Source organism: Dermacentor albipictus, chromosome 6, assembly GCF_038994185.2.
Source record: "Dermacentor albipictus isolate Rhodes 1998 colony chromosome 6, USDA_Dalb.pri_finalv2, whole genome shotgun sequence".
NCBI classification, from domain to species: domain Eukaryota; kingdom Metazoa; phylum Arthropoda; class Arachnida; order Ixodida; family Ixodidae; genus Dermacentor; species Dermacentor albipictus.
In genome coordinates, this window is record NC_091826.1 from 97,596,340 (window position 1) to 97,612,250 (window position 15,911).

At 46.4% G+C, this 15,911-nt stretch overlaps 1 protein-coding gene across 4 annotated transcripts in view; it reads right to left on the minus strand.

Moving 5' to 3' along the window:
• The window catches only part of LOC139061298 (calcium-activated chloride channel regulator 1-like), a 240,171-nt gene that overhangs the window by 51,614 nt on the left and 172,646 nt on the right, over positions 1-15,911 (minus strand). For all 4 annotated transcript variants that reach the window (XM_070541071.1, XM_070541069.1, XM_070541070.1 and 1 more), the window contains exon 10: positions 11,165-11,449. In XM_070541071.1, the coding sequence (XP_070397172.1) occupies positions 11,165-11,449 (285 nt within the window). The remainder of the gene's footprint in view (positions 1-11,164; positions 11,450-15,911) is intronic.

Genomic DNA, 15,911 nt, shown 5'->3' on the forward strand with positions numbered 1-15,911 from the left:
GACATTTGTTAGACAATTGTTAGACAAATGACAAAAGCTATACATTTGTCCCACTAACTAATGCGAAGCGTGATTCCCGTCTGCTAAAACTCCTTGGGTTGCTGCCTAATAAGTCTGTACCTGACCCTTTCACGTCATCGTCCGGCACGACTCAGGTTCCCTTCAGCTGTTTCTCCAACTGCTCCAAAATGCTGAAGTCGCAGGGACACACGTAGGTGCGTTGTGGCAGATGTTACTGCGTTTCCAACTTGAACTTTGCCAGTTTTGTGTGAACCAAATCAGCGATGTGAGGATGGGCATTGTCCTGGAGCAAGATGAATCCATTCGTCAATTTTCCCCGTCGTTTGTTCTTCATTGCCCCATGCAGCCGATCAGGCATTTAAGAATACCAGCAACAATTCATAGACTCTCCAGGTTTAGCCAGTTCGATCGGTAGTGGTCCCTTTCCGGAAGAAATGGCGGCCATCGCTTTCTTTGGGGGTGGTGAATTCGAATAGTTCACTGTAAGCTTTGCCATGGTGTTCCAGGCTCGTAGTATTGGCACAATCTCGGTGACAATTGCAGATCAGAAGTCATCACATTCATTGTGATACCGGATCAGACGGATCAAGGCAGCGCCGAACGTCTCCGTCTTCTGACGGTCGTTAAACATCTTGGGTATCCACTGCGCACACAAGAGCCAATCATCGAAATATTCATAAATTATGGTGTGAACCGAACTGTGACTGATGTTCACACGCTCTGCCAATTCATTGATGCTTATGCTCGGCTCTTGTCTAATCAGCTAATGAACCTTTGAAATAGTGTTGGGAGTAATCGCATGGTGGCTTTAGCCCGGTCTTGCCTCGTATTTGCAACTTTCACGTCCTTGCTCGAACCGTTTGCTTCAACCCTTCACAGTGACCAATTAAATGCAATGTAAAACGTAAAAGGCAGCCATACGGCTACTAATTTCTTTTCGGGAGGTACCTTCATGTGTCCAACACATCACTACACCGCGCTGTCCAACTTTTTGGACGTCGATTATGTCACGTAATTATGTTCAATTCAGAGCATGAGAGCAATAAAGCTCATTATTCCTTACGACTGCGTGTCACTTTTGTAAATGAGAGATGCTTGTGTGCTACCAGCATGCCTCGCTTATAAGGAACAGACCATAATTGCGCGGGGTGGGTTGGATCACTTTCATTTTAATCGCCGTAGTACATTAGAAATGTAGATACAATGGAATATAGAAATGCGAAGATGCAGCTTGATAAACGGCAGAAGAGTGTCAGTAGAAACAAAGTTGACTGCACATACACAAAAAACATCGAGAAAAATTTCAATATACGTATAAGGGTGTACCGCTAGAAGGACACCGCATCGTTTCTGGCACAACGTCACCGGCTGATTTACCGACCCTTCCCAGCCCCTTCAAAAGACGCTTGCTGATTTACTACTTATTCAGTGGGCATGCGTGCAGCACTCATTGCACTATGCCTCATGCGCAACTATTCGTTGCTCCACAGGTGTGTAACAATTTGACCCTGCATGCTAAACGGAGTGACAATCGCTCACTTTTGCTGCTCCCATGCTCACTTGTCTTATATGCTACTATGTGTGATTGGCTCGACATGGCGCAGTTGTTGCAATTCCGTGATGTTGAGAAAAACCCGGGGCCTCCAAGGGTAGAGAGGTCAGCTCAAGATGACTGTCTCGAGAAGTCTTCCCGAATCACCGTCTGATCAGATGAGCAGCGTCTTAGAAATCCTTAACGACATAAAGAAGACGACAGTAGAGCTTGCTAAAGCTCACTCCATGTTGAAATCAGATATGAAGGATGTGAAAACCAGCCAAAACCTAATTGAAGGCAAGCAAACCAATATTTTACGCCGTCTTGAATCACTAGAAAATAAATCTGAAGCACTACACATATTTTGCTGTTTTTCGACAAAATTCAAGAAAGTGTTGACCTGTTGAAAAAGCAGCCGGGCACCAGATTATCGCGCTTAGACGACTTCGAAGACAGATCAAGACAGAATAACTTGGTTTTTTACGGCATACTCGATTGCCATGTGTCATGGCGGCAAATTTAACTGAAAACTATGGATTCCTTGTCGACAGCGATGAGAAATGCATTACCACTGAACTCAGTTGAACGGGCGCATCGAATCGGGACTTTTCAAAAACGAATTGTCGTCTGGTTTTAAGGAAGCTATGAAACATCAAAATTAAGGAGAGCATATTTTGGTCGCGCAGCCAGCTTAAAGGTAGTACCATTTCAGTATCTGAGTACTTCTCGCCTGTGACAAGGCTCGCTCGAAAAAAGCTTTGCAAATTTGGTAAAAACCACCCTAATTCCCCCTCAATTAAACCCAATTTTAACAAGGTTTTCATTGATAAACAATGTTTCATGTATGAACCAACAAGTGACAGTGTTAAGGGAGTTAAAACTGGTTTTCCAGATCACGCAAGCCTACATGGCAATCTCCGTCATCATCCTAATACATAGCAATGCGCGAAGGGCAATGGCGCATCCTTAACACCACAAGCCTCCGTGCTCGTTGCAAACGCTAGAAGTGTGTTTCGCAAACACGACGAACTTGTATCGCTCATCGGTAGCCGTAGTGGTGATATTATTGCACTGACGACAGCGTGGCTACAGCCTCATGTGCAAGATAGTGAAATCTTCGACTTGTCTTGATTTCGTATCTACCGTTGCGATCGCACTGCTGGGAAAGGCGGAGGCATACTACTCGCTATTTCAAAGTCCCTGCAATGTCATCAAGTCCACTTCACTGCAACCTGGAAGCTGTGTACGCGTGCGTTGATATCTGTTACAGTAAAATTACGATCGTTGTTTGCTACCGCGCTCCATCCTACCCATCCACTTTCACCGCTGAGCTGCACGATGTGCTTAACACCCTTACTTCGCGGCATCCTCCCAACCCCAATATATGACTGCAGGATTTCAAGTTCACCAAGATATGCTGGGCAACTGAACCTCTGCACTGTTATCCATTTTCTTTCCTAACAAACAACTTTCTTCATCTTTGCTCTGTGTTTTCCCTAACACAAATGTTATTAGAACCAATTAGGCTCTCGTAAAACGCTGCTAACCTCCTTGACGTAACCTTATGCTCTCATCCTGACATAGTTACCTCTCTTTCACGCTTACCGGGCTTAAGCGACCACCTGGGTCCGTATTTCAACATATCTCCCATGGTAAAACCAATAGATGAAAAAAATAATGGTATTTCATCACTATGATTGGGCGAACTTTGAAGCTAATATTATGTCTACAGGCGTGTGGTATTTGACTGTTTGAACGAGGCGCGTGGGCGCCATCACTCGAGAAATGAGGAGGAAGAGTGAACTGGGCTCGGCTCGAGCGCTGCAACCGTTGTTGTAAATATAACCTGTAAATAATCACTGGTCCTACTGACCCGTCCTTCGCGTAATATTGTGGTGGAGGTGGAACGTCCCCCGTCCTTGCCACAGAGCTCCGAAGCGGCCGCACCATCGTCTTCTCAGCCACGGCTTCCGATGTAACCACCCCGTCACCATCTACACCTGTAATGCCAACCATAACGCGCGTTACGGTCCCTAGTCTCCGGGATCCTGCGACATTCTCTACCCGAAATGACGTTGACGTCGATGACTGGCTAAGTAGTACGAGCGTGTTAGCCAAAGCCACCACTGAGACCGCACCATCATGGTTGCCAATGTGATTTTTTTATCTCTGTGTGGCACCGCGGGTCTCGTTTCACACCCATGAGGCAGTGCTCTCCAATTCGGACATCGAAGAGCGCCTTCGCGACCTGTTTGGCAACCCGTCAGGTCGCTGACAAGCTGCGTGAAACGAGCTTGCTGCTCGTGTCCAGTCGTCGACCAAATCGTATGTCTCCTACATATAGGAAGTGCTCGCGCTTTGCGGAAATCGACGAGCACATGACCGAGGTTGGCAAGGTGGGCCATATTCTAAAATGCATAGCGGGCGACGCCTTAAATTTGCTCGTCTATAACGACGTTTCTACCGTCGACGCCATCGTCAAAGAATTCCGCCGCTTCGAGGTAGCCAAAAGCTGCCGCGTTGTCCCGAATTTTTCCGGCTCCCAAACACCCCTACCCCGTCCTCTTGCTCCGCTCTTACCGCCAGACGACGATTTCAAGAGAACGTCAAATGTATCATTCGCTGTGAGATTGAAGCGATGAGTCCGGTCTCCTTCATCCACGACCCCATGACGTACCCTTGACGAAGCGGCTCCCACTATTTCCATTACTCAAGCAGTTGTGCGGAAAAGATTGCAAACCTTGGCATCCCTACGACGTGCGCTGTCTCCCGAATTGATTCAACACCCATTACCATGTCCACAACCAAAAATGAGCAGTATTTAGCTTCCAGACCACGAAATCCTTCTGAATAGCAAACCCCAGACATCAAACCTATCTGCTTCCGCTGCCACGGCGTCGGTCATTTATCCTGACACTGCCGCACCACCTCGATACCGCCATACTGGAGCTCGTTCCCTGCTCCTCGCCCATGCGCTGACGCTCGCCGTTATTCACCTCACCGTCTGTACACCACTTCGGATGCCCCTGACAGCCGCTCCTCCATGCGAGCGCCGTCGCCTCAACGCCATCGCCTCCCGTCACCCCAACCTCACCGCTTTTCCCCGCCAACTTAACGGCCTGTAAACTAGGCCATGCAGCTCTTGAAGACACTGCTGCATCGCGTTCGTCCTGTCCAAATCCTCCGTTGACGCTCCTCACCAACACGAACATAATTGAAGTAGACTTAGATGGTGTTCCGTTGACGACATTATTGATAGTTGAGCCTCAGTTTCCATAATGAGCGCTGACCTATGTCGTCGCATCAAAAAAGTTCTCACGCCTGCCATCACTCGAGCCGTGCGCGTCACCAGTGGCGCCACTGTTGTCGTCAGGGGTATCTGCTCTGCTCGCATAGGAATTGCTGTTCGCCAAGCCCGAGTCCCGTTCACCGTTCTGAACAGTTGCCCTCATGATCTAATTTTCGGGCTCAACTTCCTGAGGACACAATCTGCCCTCATCGACTGTTCCATCGGTACCCTGTGCCTCGAGTTTCCTTTTCTTTCAGGCGTTCGCCCCGAACGCCCTCTGCACTACATCGTTTGTTCGCTTACCTCCAAAAGCCCTAACCTTCGTCGAATTGGCCTCAACGGCAAGTGTGCCTGATGGCGACTCTGTCGTCGCACGTGTTCGTGATGTACTCCTGGAGCATGACATCTCTGTTCCACACTTCGTCATAACCCTTGCCGTTAATCGGATGTGTCTCCCTGTTAATAAATTTGGCTGGACGAAGCAAGTTTTACCTGTAGGCATAGCGGTGGCCAGCTCCGGTCTGCGACACACGACCACGTCAATGCTTTTGCAGCCGACGCGTCTCCAGATCCTCTTGATTACCCGCAGGATGCCTTGAACGTCGACGGCCGATTACGTCCTATAGTCGCTCCGGACCTCGCACCTGACCAAGGAGCCACCCTATATCGCCTTTTGTTCTCATGCCGCGACATATTTGACACTGACATCCCACCACTTGGTCAGACGTCCATTGTTAAGCATCAGATAAACACTGGTGATGCTGTTCCCATTCACCGTCGACCATAACGCGTGTCCACAGCAGAGCGGCAAGTTATCTAGCAGGAAGTACACAAGATGCTTTCCAGGAGGTATTGTTGAGTCCTCGTCGTGTCCTTGGGCGTCCCTGGTCGGGCTCTTCAAAAACAGATGGCACATGGCATATCTGCGTCCATTAGCGCCACCTAAACCAAATTACTAAAAATGACTTTTACCCTTTACCACGAATCAATGACGCTATTGATTTTCTTCACGGTGTGAAATACTTTTCATCCATTGACTTTCGGGCTGGCTATTGGCAGATTTCCGTCGATAAGCAAGATGAACAAAAGACCGCTTTCGTCCCTCAAGATGGTCTCTACCAATTCAATGTTATGTCGTTCGGTTTATGCAATGCCACCGCCATGCTCTAACGGATGATCGACTCTCTTCTTCAAGGTATGAAATGGTCAGCTTGCCTTTGTTACCTCTACGACGTCCTTATGTTTCCGCCTAGATCTGAGACGTACCTTCAGCGCATCGCAGCTATCCTTGACGTCTTCCGCAAGGCTGGCCTCCAATTAGACTCGCCGAAGTGCCACTTTGGGCGCCGACAAATTACAGTGCTAGGTCGTCTGGTCGAGGCTTCCGCTGTACAAGCGGGCCCGCAGAAGGTTGCAGCAGTAACGGCTTTTCTTGTACCTCAGTATGTCAAAGTCGTCTGGAGCTTTAGGGGGATTTGTTTTTATTTCCGACGGTACGTGAACGATTTCGTAGCACTCGCTCGACCACTCGCTGAACTTCTGAAGAAATACGTGCCTTTTACGTGCGCTTCCACTCAGCTTGGCGCATTTTCATGCCTTATCACGATTCTCACCAATCCACCAGTCTCGGCCCACTTTGACCAGTCCGGACCTATAGAGGTCAGAACCTATGCCTGTGCTTATCTGATCGGTGCCATTGTATCGCAACTCCAGCACGGACACTACCGCCTTATGGCCTACGCTAGCCGGCTCCTGACAAGCGTCGAGTGTAACTCTTTGATTACCGGATGCGAATGTCTTGCTCTTGTCTGGTCTGTTTCAAAGTTCCGCCCATATTTATATAGCAAGCCTTCTCAGTAATCACAGACCATCATGCCCTCTGTTGGCTTTCGTCACTCGAGGATCCTACTGACCGGCTTGGTCGTTGGGCCATCCGACTACAAGAATGTCCCTACACAGTGATTTACAAGTCGGGATGTCAGCACCAAGACGAAGATTGTTTCTCTCGCTATCCACTCGAAGACGTGCCTCTACACCTGATACTGGCAGCGACACCTGTGCTCTACTGCTCCATGTAACCGACGAGCAGCGTCGTGACCCGTTCTTGCGTATAATCATCGACGTCTTGAATCGTCGCTTGCCGACAGTTGCCTTTCGCTTATTCACGCTTCAAGATGACGTGCTCTACCGCCACAATGTTCACCCCGACGACCCTGCGGTAGTCCTAGTGATCCCTGAATACCTTCGCTCGGCTGTTCTCCACGAACTTCCCGACCTCCCCACTGGTGGTCACCTGGGTGTGTCACGTACCTGCGACCGGATCCCCCTACACTTCTTTTGGCCAGGGCTTGCTCATTCCATTCGAAGATACATAGCTGTGTGTGAGAAATGCTAGCGACAAAAGACACTATCGACGATCCCTGCTGGGTACCTTCAACCACTCGACATTTCCGCGGAACCATTCTTTCGGGTTGGTTTGAACTTACTTGGCCCTTTTCCGCTTTCTGCCTTAGGTAGCAGTTGGATCGCTGTGGCCACAGATTACGCCACGTGCTACGCCATCACCGAGCGCTTCCTACAAGCTGCTCCAGAGATGTCACCGATTTTCTTCTGCTCGACGTGATTTATTACACGGATCCCCACGACAACTTCTCTCACACAATGGCCGGACATTTCTATCAAAAGTTATCGTGAGCACCCTGCAGTCCGAGGCCACGAGGCACAAGCTATCCACAGCATATCATGCGCAATGAGATAGCCTCACGGAGCGTCTCAATGCCACTGTCGCTGACATGCTCGCGAAAGATCTCTCTTCACACTACACTGACTGCGACCTCGCTCTACCATTTGTCACATTTGCTTATAATTTCTCACGGCATGACACAGCCGGTTATCCCCATTATTATTTCTGCTCGGTCTAGAATCAGCACTCTAGGGAAATTGCCCGTGACCACCTTCCGAAATCGCAAGAGAGTCAAAGGCATTTGTACGACCGGCGGCGCCGAGACGTACACTTCCCGCCTGATTCTTTGGTGCTTTTATTGTCTCCGTTGCCTCAGGTCGGCCTGTCAGAATAACTGCTGTGTCGGTACACAGGCCCATACCGAGTGCTTCGTGCCATGACTCACGTCCCATCTGCACCCCAGTCGAGTGACAACGTGCACGTTACATGACTGAAGCAGTATCACCCTCCCAGTGATGACATTTAGACGCTCCTAGGCATATCCCGCCGTGGGATTATGCTACACGCGTATGGTATTGGAGTGTTGGAACGAAGCGCGTAGGCGCGATCACTCGAGATAAGAAAAGGAAGAACGAACTGGGCTCGCGCTGTGAATCTAACCGGTCAGCGTGGCAGCCACTGTTGTAAATAGAACTAAACTGTTTTCAAAAATGAGACACATGAGCTCACCGACAAGCTTATTCCGTGAAGTGTAATATCCTTCAATATTCAGAAACTCTGGTCCAACTCCAATTTTAAGAAGGCTTGCCAACCAAAAAAATAATGACCGTATCGAATAGCAAATAAAAGTTCACTGACACCGAAGGGGAACGCTTAGAAGGTGGCGAACAGTACTTACAGAGAAGGCGAAAAGCTGGTAAGAATGCATTCCAAGTACACACTTTGCCTGATTTACTGGCGAATGAGCCTCCATATGTTTTGGCGTGTTATTAGCACTTCCAAAGATAATTCGGTCACATCGATCGATTTCAGTGGCTCACCGGTACCCGAAGATGTGTGTCCTCATATCCTTAATTCTGCGTTCTGTAACAACTTTGTCGTGTGTAATGACCCTGTGCTTCACACTCTTGAGTGCTGCAATTACCCACCTATAGACTTTATAATCATTGAACCTCTTGGGATCGAACGTGTAAAAAAAGATCTGAAGGGGTCCTAGTGCTGATTTAGTGAAGGTGAAATTTCTGAAGAACACTGTTGTTTATTTATCTCTTCTGCTTTCATAAAGTTTTCAGCAATCCTTAGATGGCTGTTAGCTACCTGCAAATTGGAAGGTCCGGAAAGTGGTCGCTTTGTACAAGTCCGGTAGCATACATTCGCCCCTTAACTACTGCCCCATGCCCCTCACCAGCATTCCATGCAGGGTTCTAGAACATGTTTTGCACTCACATTTAGCAAAGCCACTTAGACAATATATCAATTTTTCACAAAAGCCAACTTGGTTTCGTAAAAAAAATTCTTTTGTGGAACTCAACTTCTTTCTTTTACTCAGCCTTCATCTTATCCTCGACAAAGGTTAACTTGCAGACTGTCTTTTCTTTAATTTCGCCAAGGCCTGTGACAAAGTGCGCCATAAGTTGCTTCTATTTAAACTTAGTAAACATAATGTTGATCCTAACGTGTTGGCATGGCTTGAGCATTTTCTCCTTAATCCGTCACAGTAAGTTGTTTCAAACAATATGTCCCCATTTATTCCTGTAGACTCTGATTTGCTCAAAGGATCAGTTATTGGTCCTCTTCTCCATATATATTAACGATTTACCAAAGGACGTTCTTCTCTAATATTTACATCTTCGCAGATGACTATTATCCTCCGTGAAATCTCGGACAAATCTGATAGGAAAGTCTTACAAGACGATGTAACACTATCTCTAACTTGTGTGACGTTGGGTAATGCAACTTGACGTAAATATTTGTAAACGTATGCGTGTAACTCTCAGAAATATTCCTCCGCCGATCTATTAGCTTAATGATACTCCCCTAGAGATCATTAACTCTTATCAACACCTAGGCACCCACATAACCTCGTCGCTTTCCAGGTCGTTGCACATCGATAAGACAAATAACAGTACTAGGTGCATGCTTGGTTATCTTCTCCGAAATTTTTCTTCTGCTCCTACATCATTAAAATTTCTCCTATACAAAATGCTTAATAGGAGTAAAATGGAGTATTGCTCATCCATGTAGGACCCGCTCCTCGAAACTCTTATTCAATCATATCAACTGATCCAAAATAATGCCGCACTTTTCATTCACATCAATTAAAACCGCACATCAAGCGTAACTGCCATGAAAAACTCTTCGCTAGTTGCACCTCTTTCAACCTAAAGAAAGCACTTACACGATGTTGAAAGATTTGCAATTACCAAAGTGCTTTTCATGGCAGTTACGCTTGATATGCGGTTGTAATTGCTGTGAATAAAAAGAACGGGAATATTTTGGATTAGTTGATATGATTGAATAAGGGTTTTGAGGAGCGGGTCCTAGATGGATGAGCAATACTCCATTTTACTCCTAAAAAGCATTTTGTATAGGAATAATTTTAATGATGTAGGAGCAGAAGAAAAATTTCGGCGAAGACAACCAAGTATGCGCCTAGCATTGTTATTTGTCTTATCGATGTGCAACGACCTGGAAAGTGATGAGGTTATGTGGATGCCTAGGTATTTATAGCCATCCACATATTTCGTAAACTGTGTTTCCACCATATTTAATCTAGCATTGATCATAGCCATAAGGTTGGAATCATTCAATGCCGCACCAGAACCTGCAACGAATCAATTATTCCTAGGACCTCTCAGAAATGGAACCACCGTCCCGGCGCAGTTGTTGCAATCAAGGATAACTCAGTTTCGTTCAGCCCTATCAGACATCATCACTCCTGGATACAATTGAATAATCAATTTTGCTGTAATATCTAACCATTTTTGCCGCTTCGTTATTTACATGCACATGCTTTTACTCACTCCCTTCGGCGATATTTCAGTCTTGAGGGTACAAACAATAAAAATAAGGAAAAGAACGCTAGTTTCGTCCCTCATAGTTCGTTGCGTTCCTCCCCGTCACTACTGCGTGACAATAATCCCATGATACCGTAAAAAGTACGCGTTTCGTTTCACCCTTCCGGGGCTGAAATGAAAACGAACAGTTTGTAATTATTTTTTAACCGATAAATTACTTGTACACTCCACGGCACGCGTTCATGTTCATACGTATACATTCGTTGTCAAAATTGCTTCTGCAAGGGGAGTTGGCATGACATAAGGACTGTAGACAGAGAGAACAAGGGGATTTATCAGTATTAACTTAGCCCTCTGATTTACCGAACACTAGAATCATTGCCCCTCTCCACATCTATAACATCCTTAACTCCCCTTGTTACGCTACCTGGTGTAGCTTTGTGCTTCATTTGTATTTGCTTCATTTGTACACAAAGAGAACTATTATAAGGAGGGTGACAGCTTCTGTGAACAGATATAACTATCCCTTTACAGAATACATATCCCGAAGGCTATGAAGCGTGAGGACATGCTATATTGTTTTCGCTGTACAGTGTACTCGTAGATAAGAGGATACTGACCAATCGATGATGTGTGAGCTCATGCGCCGAGCTGTTGGCTTCGATGTAGGCTCTCGACAGGTTTTCAAGGCGGTCAGGAAAAAAGTAAGTTTGCCCTTTGGTTTCCGTGGCCAGCTTCTCAAGTTTCTCTTCAGCTTTGTCACCCATCGTCATTGTCACTACTTCGACCTTTGCCGCTAATAGTTGAGGCCAGACGTCATGAATGTAGGGCTGCTCATTCTCCACACCATCGGTCAAAAGAACAATACTTGCTCCTTCAGGACTCTCACTGGGAGTATTCAGAACCTGCGCGTAATAAATACAGCTTAAGCATTCTCTGGGTGTAATAATAACACACGTTTTACCACTATTAAAAAATTGGTATCGACATTGTGCGTGTGGGGAAACAGTATGTTGGTATTTCCGCCGGTAAAATTGCCACCAGACAAAAAAAAACTATTTCAAAATTTGTTCAACATCATTTCCAGCATTTGCCATGCAGTGTTGTGTGCGTTGCATGAATTTTGTCGCGCGTTTTTTTTTTCTCTTTCTTCTCATAATAAATGTTTGCCTATGTTTGAAGGCATGCTATGGTTCGTGCGTATATATCTCATTGACTGAATGGGCGGTTATCGCGGGAATGAAGGTAATGCAGCTGAGTACTTCTAAGGGTCATTGATTACGTTAAGCTTCACTCATGGGGTAGTCCAAGTGTTACCTGAACGTAGACAGGAAATAGTGTCTTTGTAATGTGCTATATTTGTACAAAACGCCTAGATAGTTTCGTCTACTTATCGGGACTAATAGTTGCAAAGAACATTTGATGCATTTATCCGCAGTCTGCACTTATCCGCAGAAGACATCATCCGTGGCTGACTTCCCAGAGCCCGCCGACAAGAAAGGACTGAGCTGATTTCTTGTCATGTGTGCCTATATAAGAGGCGCTTCGTCAGGCTTTTGACGCATCGCGAGTCATTCAAATAGGTAAAAAAAATACGACGTCACTTTCAAGTGAGAAACGCCGCGAAGCATTCGAAGAGCTTAAGCGACAACTGGCGTCACGGTCAGTGCTCACCCAAATCGATTGGGTTTCGATGCCGGAACGAGAAGCGATAAAGCAACATGTCTCGGCGCCGTCCAAGTCGAATGGAAAAAAGGAGTTGAAAGGGTCACTGCTTGGCCTAGCCGGTCACTCTCGAAGGCCGAAGCCACTCATTCAGCGAGGGGAAAAGAATGCCCTTCCGTCATCTGGGCGACCACGAAATTTCGTCCTTAGCTTTTTTTAGTCATACGTGACCACCATGCCACGTGTTGCCTGGAAAATGTAAGGAACCCTCAAGACACGTCTCTCGGACGGAGTCTCTAACTCCAGGAATTTGACACCACCCTCGTCTTCAAGGGCGGACGGAAGAACTTTGACGCCTACTGTTGTTCATGTGTCCCTATTTAACCAGCACCGGAAGACAACGATGATGACGGCAATTTTCTGGGAACAATCAGTGCCGAAGAGTTCGCTGGAGAGCAGCTAGCAGGCCTGGAGCTAAAGAGCCTGCCTGAGTACTTGGAACGAATCAGCAACGTTGTCCCTAGGCTACTTTGGCGAAGATAGTCTTTGTTTTCGCTGCAAAGAGAACCTTTCATAAAAACTGAATTTCGACCAAACTGCGCCAACCACCTTCTTCGGTCCTAAGCGTCGCATCCTGAGGTTCTGCACGCCCTACATGCTGATGCAAGCGCTGAACATCTTTCATTCTATTGTACGCTATCGAGGATACAATAAACAATATTTCTGATCGCGTATGAGCGGCGACATTGCCCACTACCGAAGGACATGCCAAGACTAATCAACTACAGAAGATGCCACAAACAAGGGCAGCGGGATCGCTGCAGACCATCCAGCCATCTTGCGACCAACTTAGTAGACCGGAATCATGATGATGGGGCTATTTCCGGTGTCAACAACTGGGAATAAGTGAATAATCATGGCTAACGACTACGTTACCTACTACGCTGAAAAAAGAGCGCTATCCTAAGGTAGAATTCTTTTGTCGTGAACACGCTGCTACCACATGGTGTCCCGGAATTCGTGATCACCGACATAAGAACTGCTGTTAGGGCGAAGCTTACACAAGCCATCCTGCAGTGCAATCAAATCGCCACAGGACAACCGCTTACGATCGTCAGAAGAATGGTCCTATGGAACGTCAGATTAAGACCCTCGCCGACATGTTATCCATGCACTTTGACGTCCGCCATAAAATCTGCGACACTGTCTTTCCCTATGTAACCATCGCTTACCATAAGGCGATCCAACAAACAGTGCAGATCACGCTGCCTAAGCTAGGTCAATGGAGGAATCCGACGAGGAGCGTCGATGTCATGTCGAGAATCTCGACGTCACCGCCTTTCTGCAGCGCGCCGAAGATGCATGGCAAATTGCGTGCCTGCGCATGAAGAGCCAGCAGAGGCCGCATAGCGAACGCTACAATGTTCGACAACGCTGCATGGAACACAAGCCCAGTAGCCGTGTTGGCGTTTAGACTCCGCTACGCGAAAGAGGCCATTGAGGGAACCTTTTGTTACGCTGTGTCGGCCCCTTCAAGATCATCCGACGTATTGGCGCACTGGACTATGAGGTTGTGCCAGATGCCATGTAGCAATCAAAGCGGCGACGTGCATGAGCTAAAGTCATCCCCTAGGTATGACCTAAGCCATCGTACTCCCCTTCACAAACTTTGCGACTTTGTTGCATGGGTGTTTTCTTGTTGTTTTTCTTCACTACGGGTGCCCATGTTTTCGGCTCTTCTGCTTGTTTGCAGCATCGGCACGATGCTTAATTAAGCGGATGGCATTGACACGTGAAGTTGATTATCTTTCTCCAGGAACCACTTTTCACCGTCTAACAAATGTTAAACGTATTCGATCGGCGCAGGACACATCTGCACGTATTAGAATTTCCTCGAACTTTAATAATATTTTTATACATTGTCTCTTCCGAGCAAGCCTTGTGATTTCTCACGGTTTGCTTAACGCAAATCGCGACGTACTTCCTAAAAGCATGCGGGCATCTGCGATTACATTAGAAGCTTTGACGAATCATGCATAAAATCCGCCGCTTAACCCACTGAACAGATTTTTCCGACCGGCGTTTGCGATTGCCGCTGTCGCTGAGCTTTGAGTGCCACTTACTTTCGTGGGCACAAGTTCGCCCAACAAGGAATTTCTTTTGCGATTCACCGTTTTGCTAGTGTGTTCTTCACCGTCAACACAACTGAATATATTGCGGTTTTGGCACGTGATGCCCCAGAAAGAATAATGTAAATAAATATTGCATAAAGCAATTGCATAACCGCTGCACACATAATTGCTATGCATAATATATTTCGCACCAAGACGACTGCCATGCATATAATTCTCCGAATATTTAGGAGAATACGCGTATAGTAATAGCCTGCTTCGTCCGGTCCTTTTAAACGCAATAATAGGTAGTATACCTCAATAAGCAGTTTCTCTATCGCACTCTCTACTAATATTCAGACTGAATATCAATGTAGGTTGCTGAAAGGATAACATGCAGCAAATAGCAAATTAACCTCAGCTTCTACAGCTATTCTGCGAATAAAAGATGAATTTTGAGGAAAAAAATACATGAGGTGAATAAAAAGCACAGGGAGAGCATGGACACAAAATAAAGCTGTTATCCCACGAGATGAGCATCAGACCTCCTTCGGCAGAATGGGTGACGTTGAGCGTCCGACCACTGGCGCCTAACTTTTTCGAAGCAATACTTATGAGCTTACACAGCACTCCCAGGCATTTGGTATGTGTGTTCAAAGTTTCCACGGGAGATGCATTTTATAGAGAAGCCATTAGAAAACGGGGTTGCCTGCTAAACTGCGAGAGCGGCAGTTTGAAAACTTTAGCTCTGCACCTGATAAGCCGACACTTTCGAAACTTACCCGGCTGTCTTTTTTTCAAAAGGCGCTTTTTCTAAAGCTGCGTCTTGACAAGTTCGATAGGGATTATCGCTATGGCAAGGCCACTGTGTTAGCAAACACATGCAAGAATTAACGAAGACAAACACCGCTTATCGACGGAAAGGCCGCATAAATGCGGCATCGAAGCAGCACGCAAAACTTATCTGCGCGCGCTCAAAACGGTCAGCTACTGGCACGCGCGCCCACTCGTGAAAGCTAAGCGTTTAAGTATATTATGTCCAATTTGTTACTGCTACTGATAATTGCGAAGCCTCAACATTAGGGCAAATCTTTTCTGTGTTACTACTCAAGAAAGCTGCAACGCCTTCAATAATAGGGGAACGCCTGCATTCGCGGCAGATCGCTAGAGCTTACTCGGTGTTCCACTGGTCAGCAAGAGTTTATTATAAATATTCTCATTCTTTCCTTCACCTGTTTAGCTAGCAAAGAGTTGCGACCGTCGTTCGTCGCCGTGCAAAGAAAGACAATTCAGATGAACTGGCTCTACCAACCAATGTACTAAGAACCGGCTTTCATAGAGTAGCGAACAGAAAGCAGCAATATTTCTAATTTTCGTCACGAAAGCTGAACTCCTGAGAATGTTCGTGCTACGCTTTGCTGGACCGCTAGCATAGGGTAATTGATCCCCGATCCCGCACTGCCATCGTTCCTTATGAATGTATCAGAATTTAGCGTATTTTAGAATGTATCAGAAGAAAACCGGTGTATTGAGGAGTATTGAACGGGTACATATATATATATATATATATATATATATATATATATATATA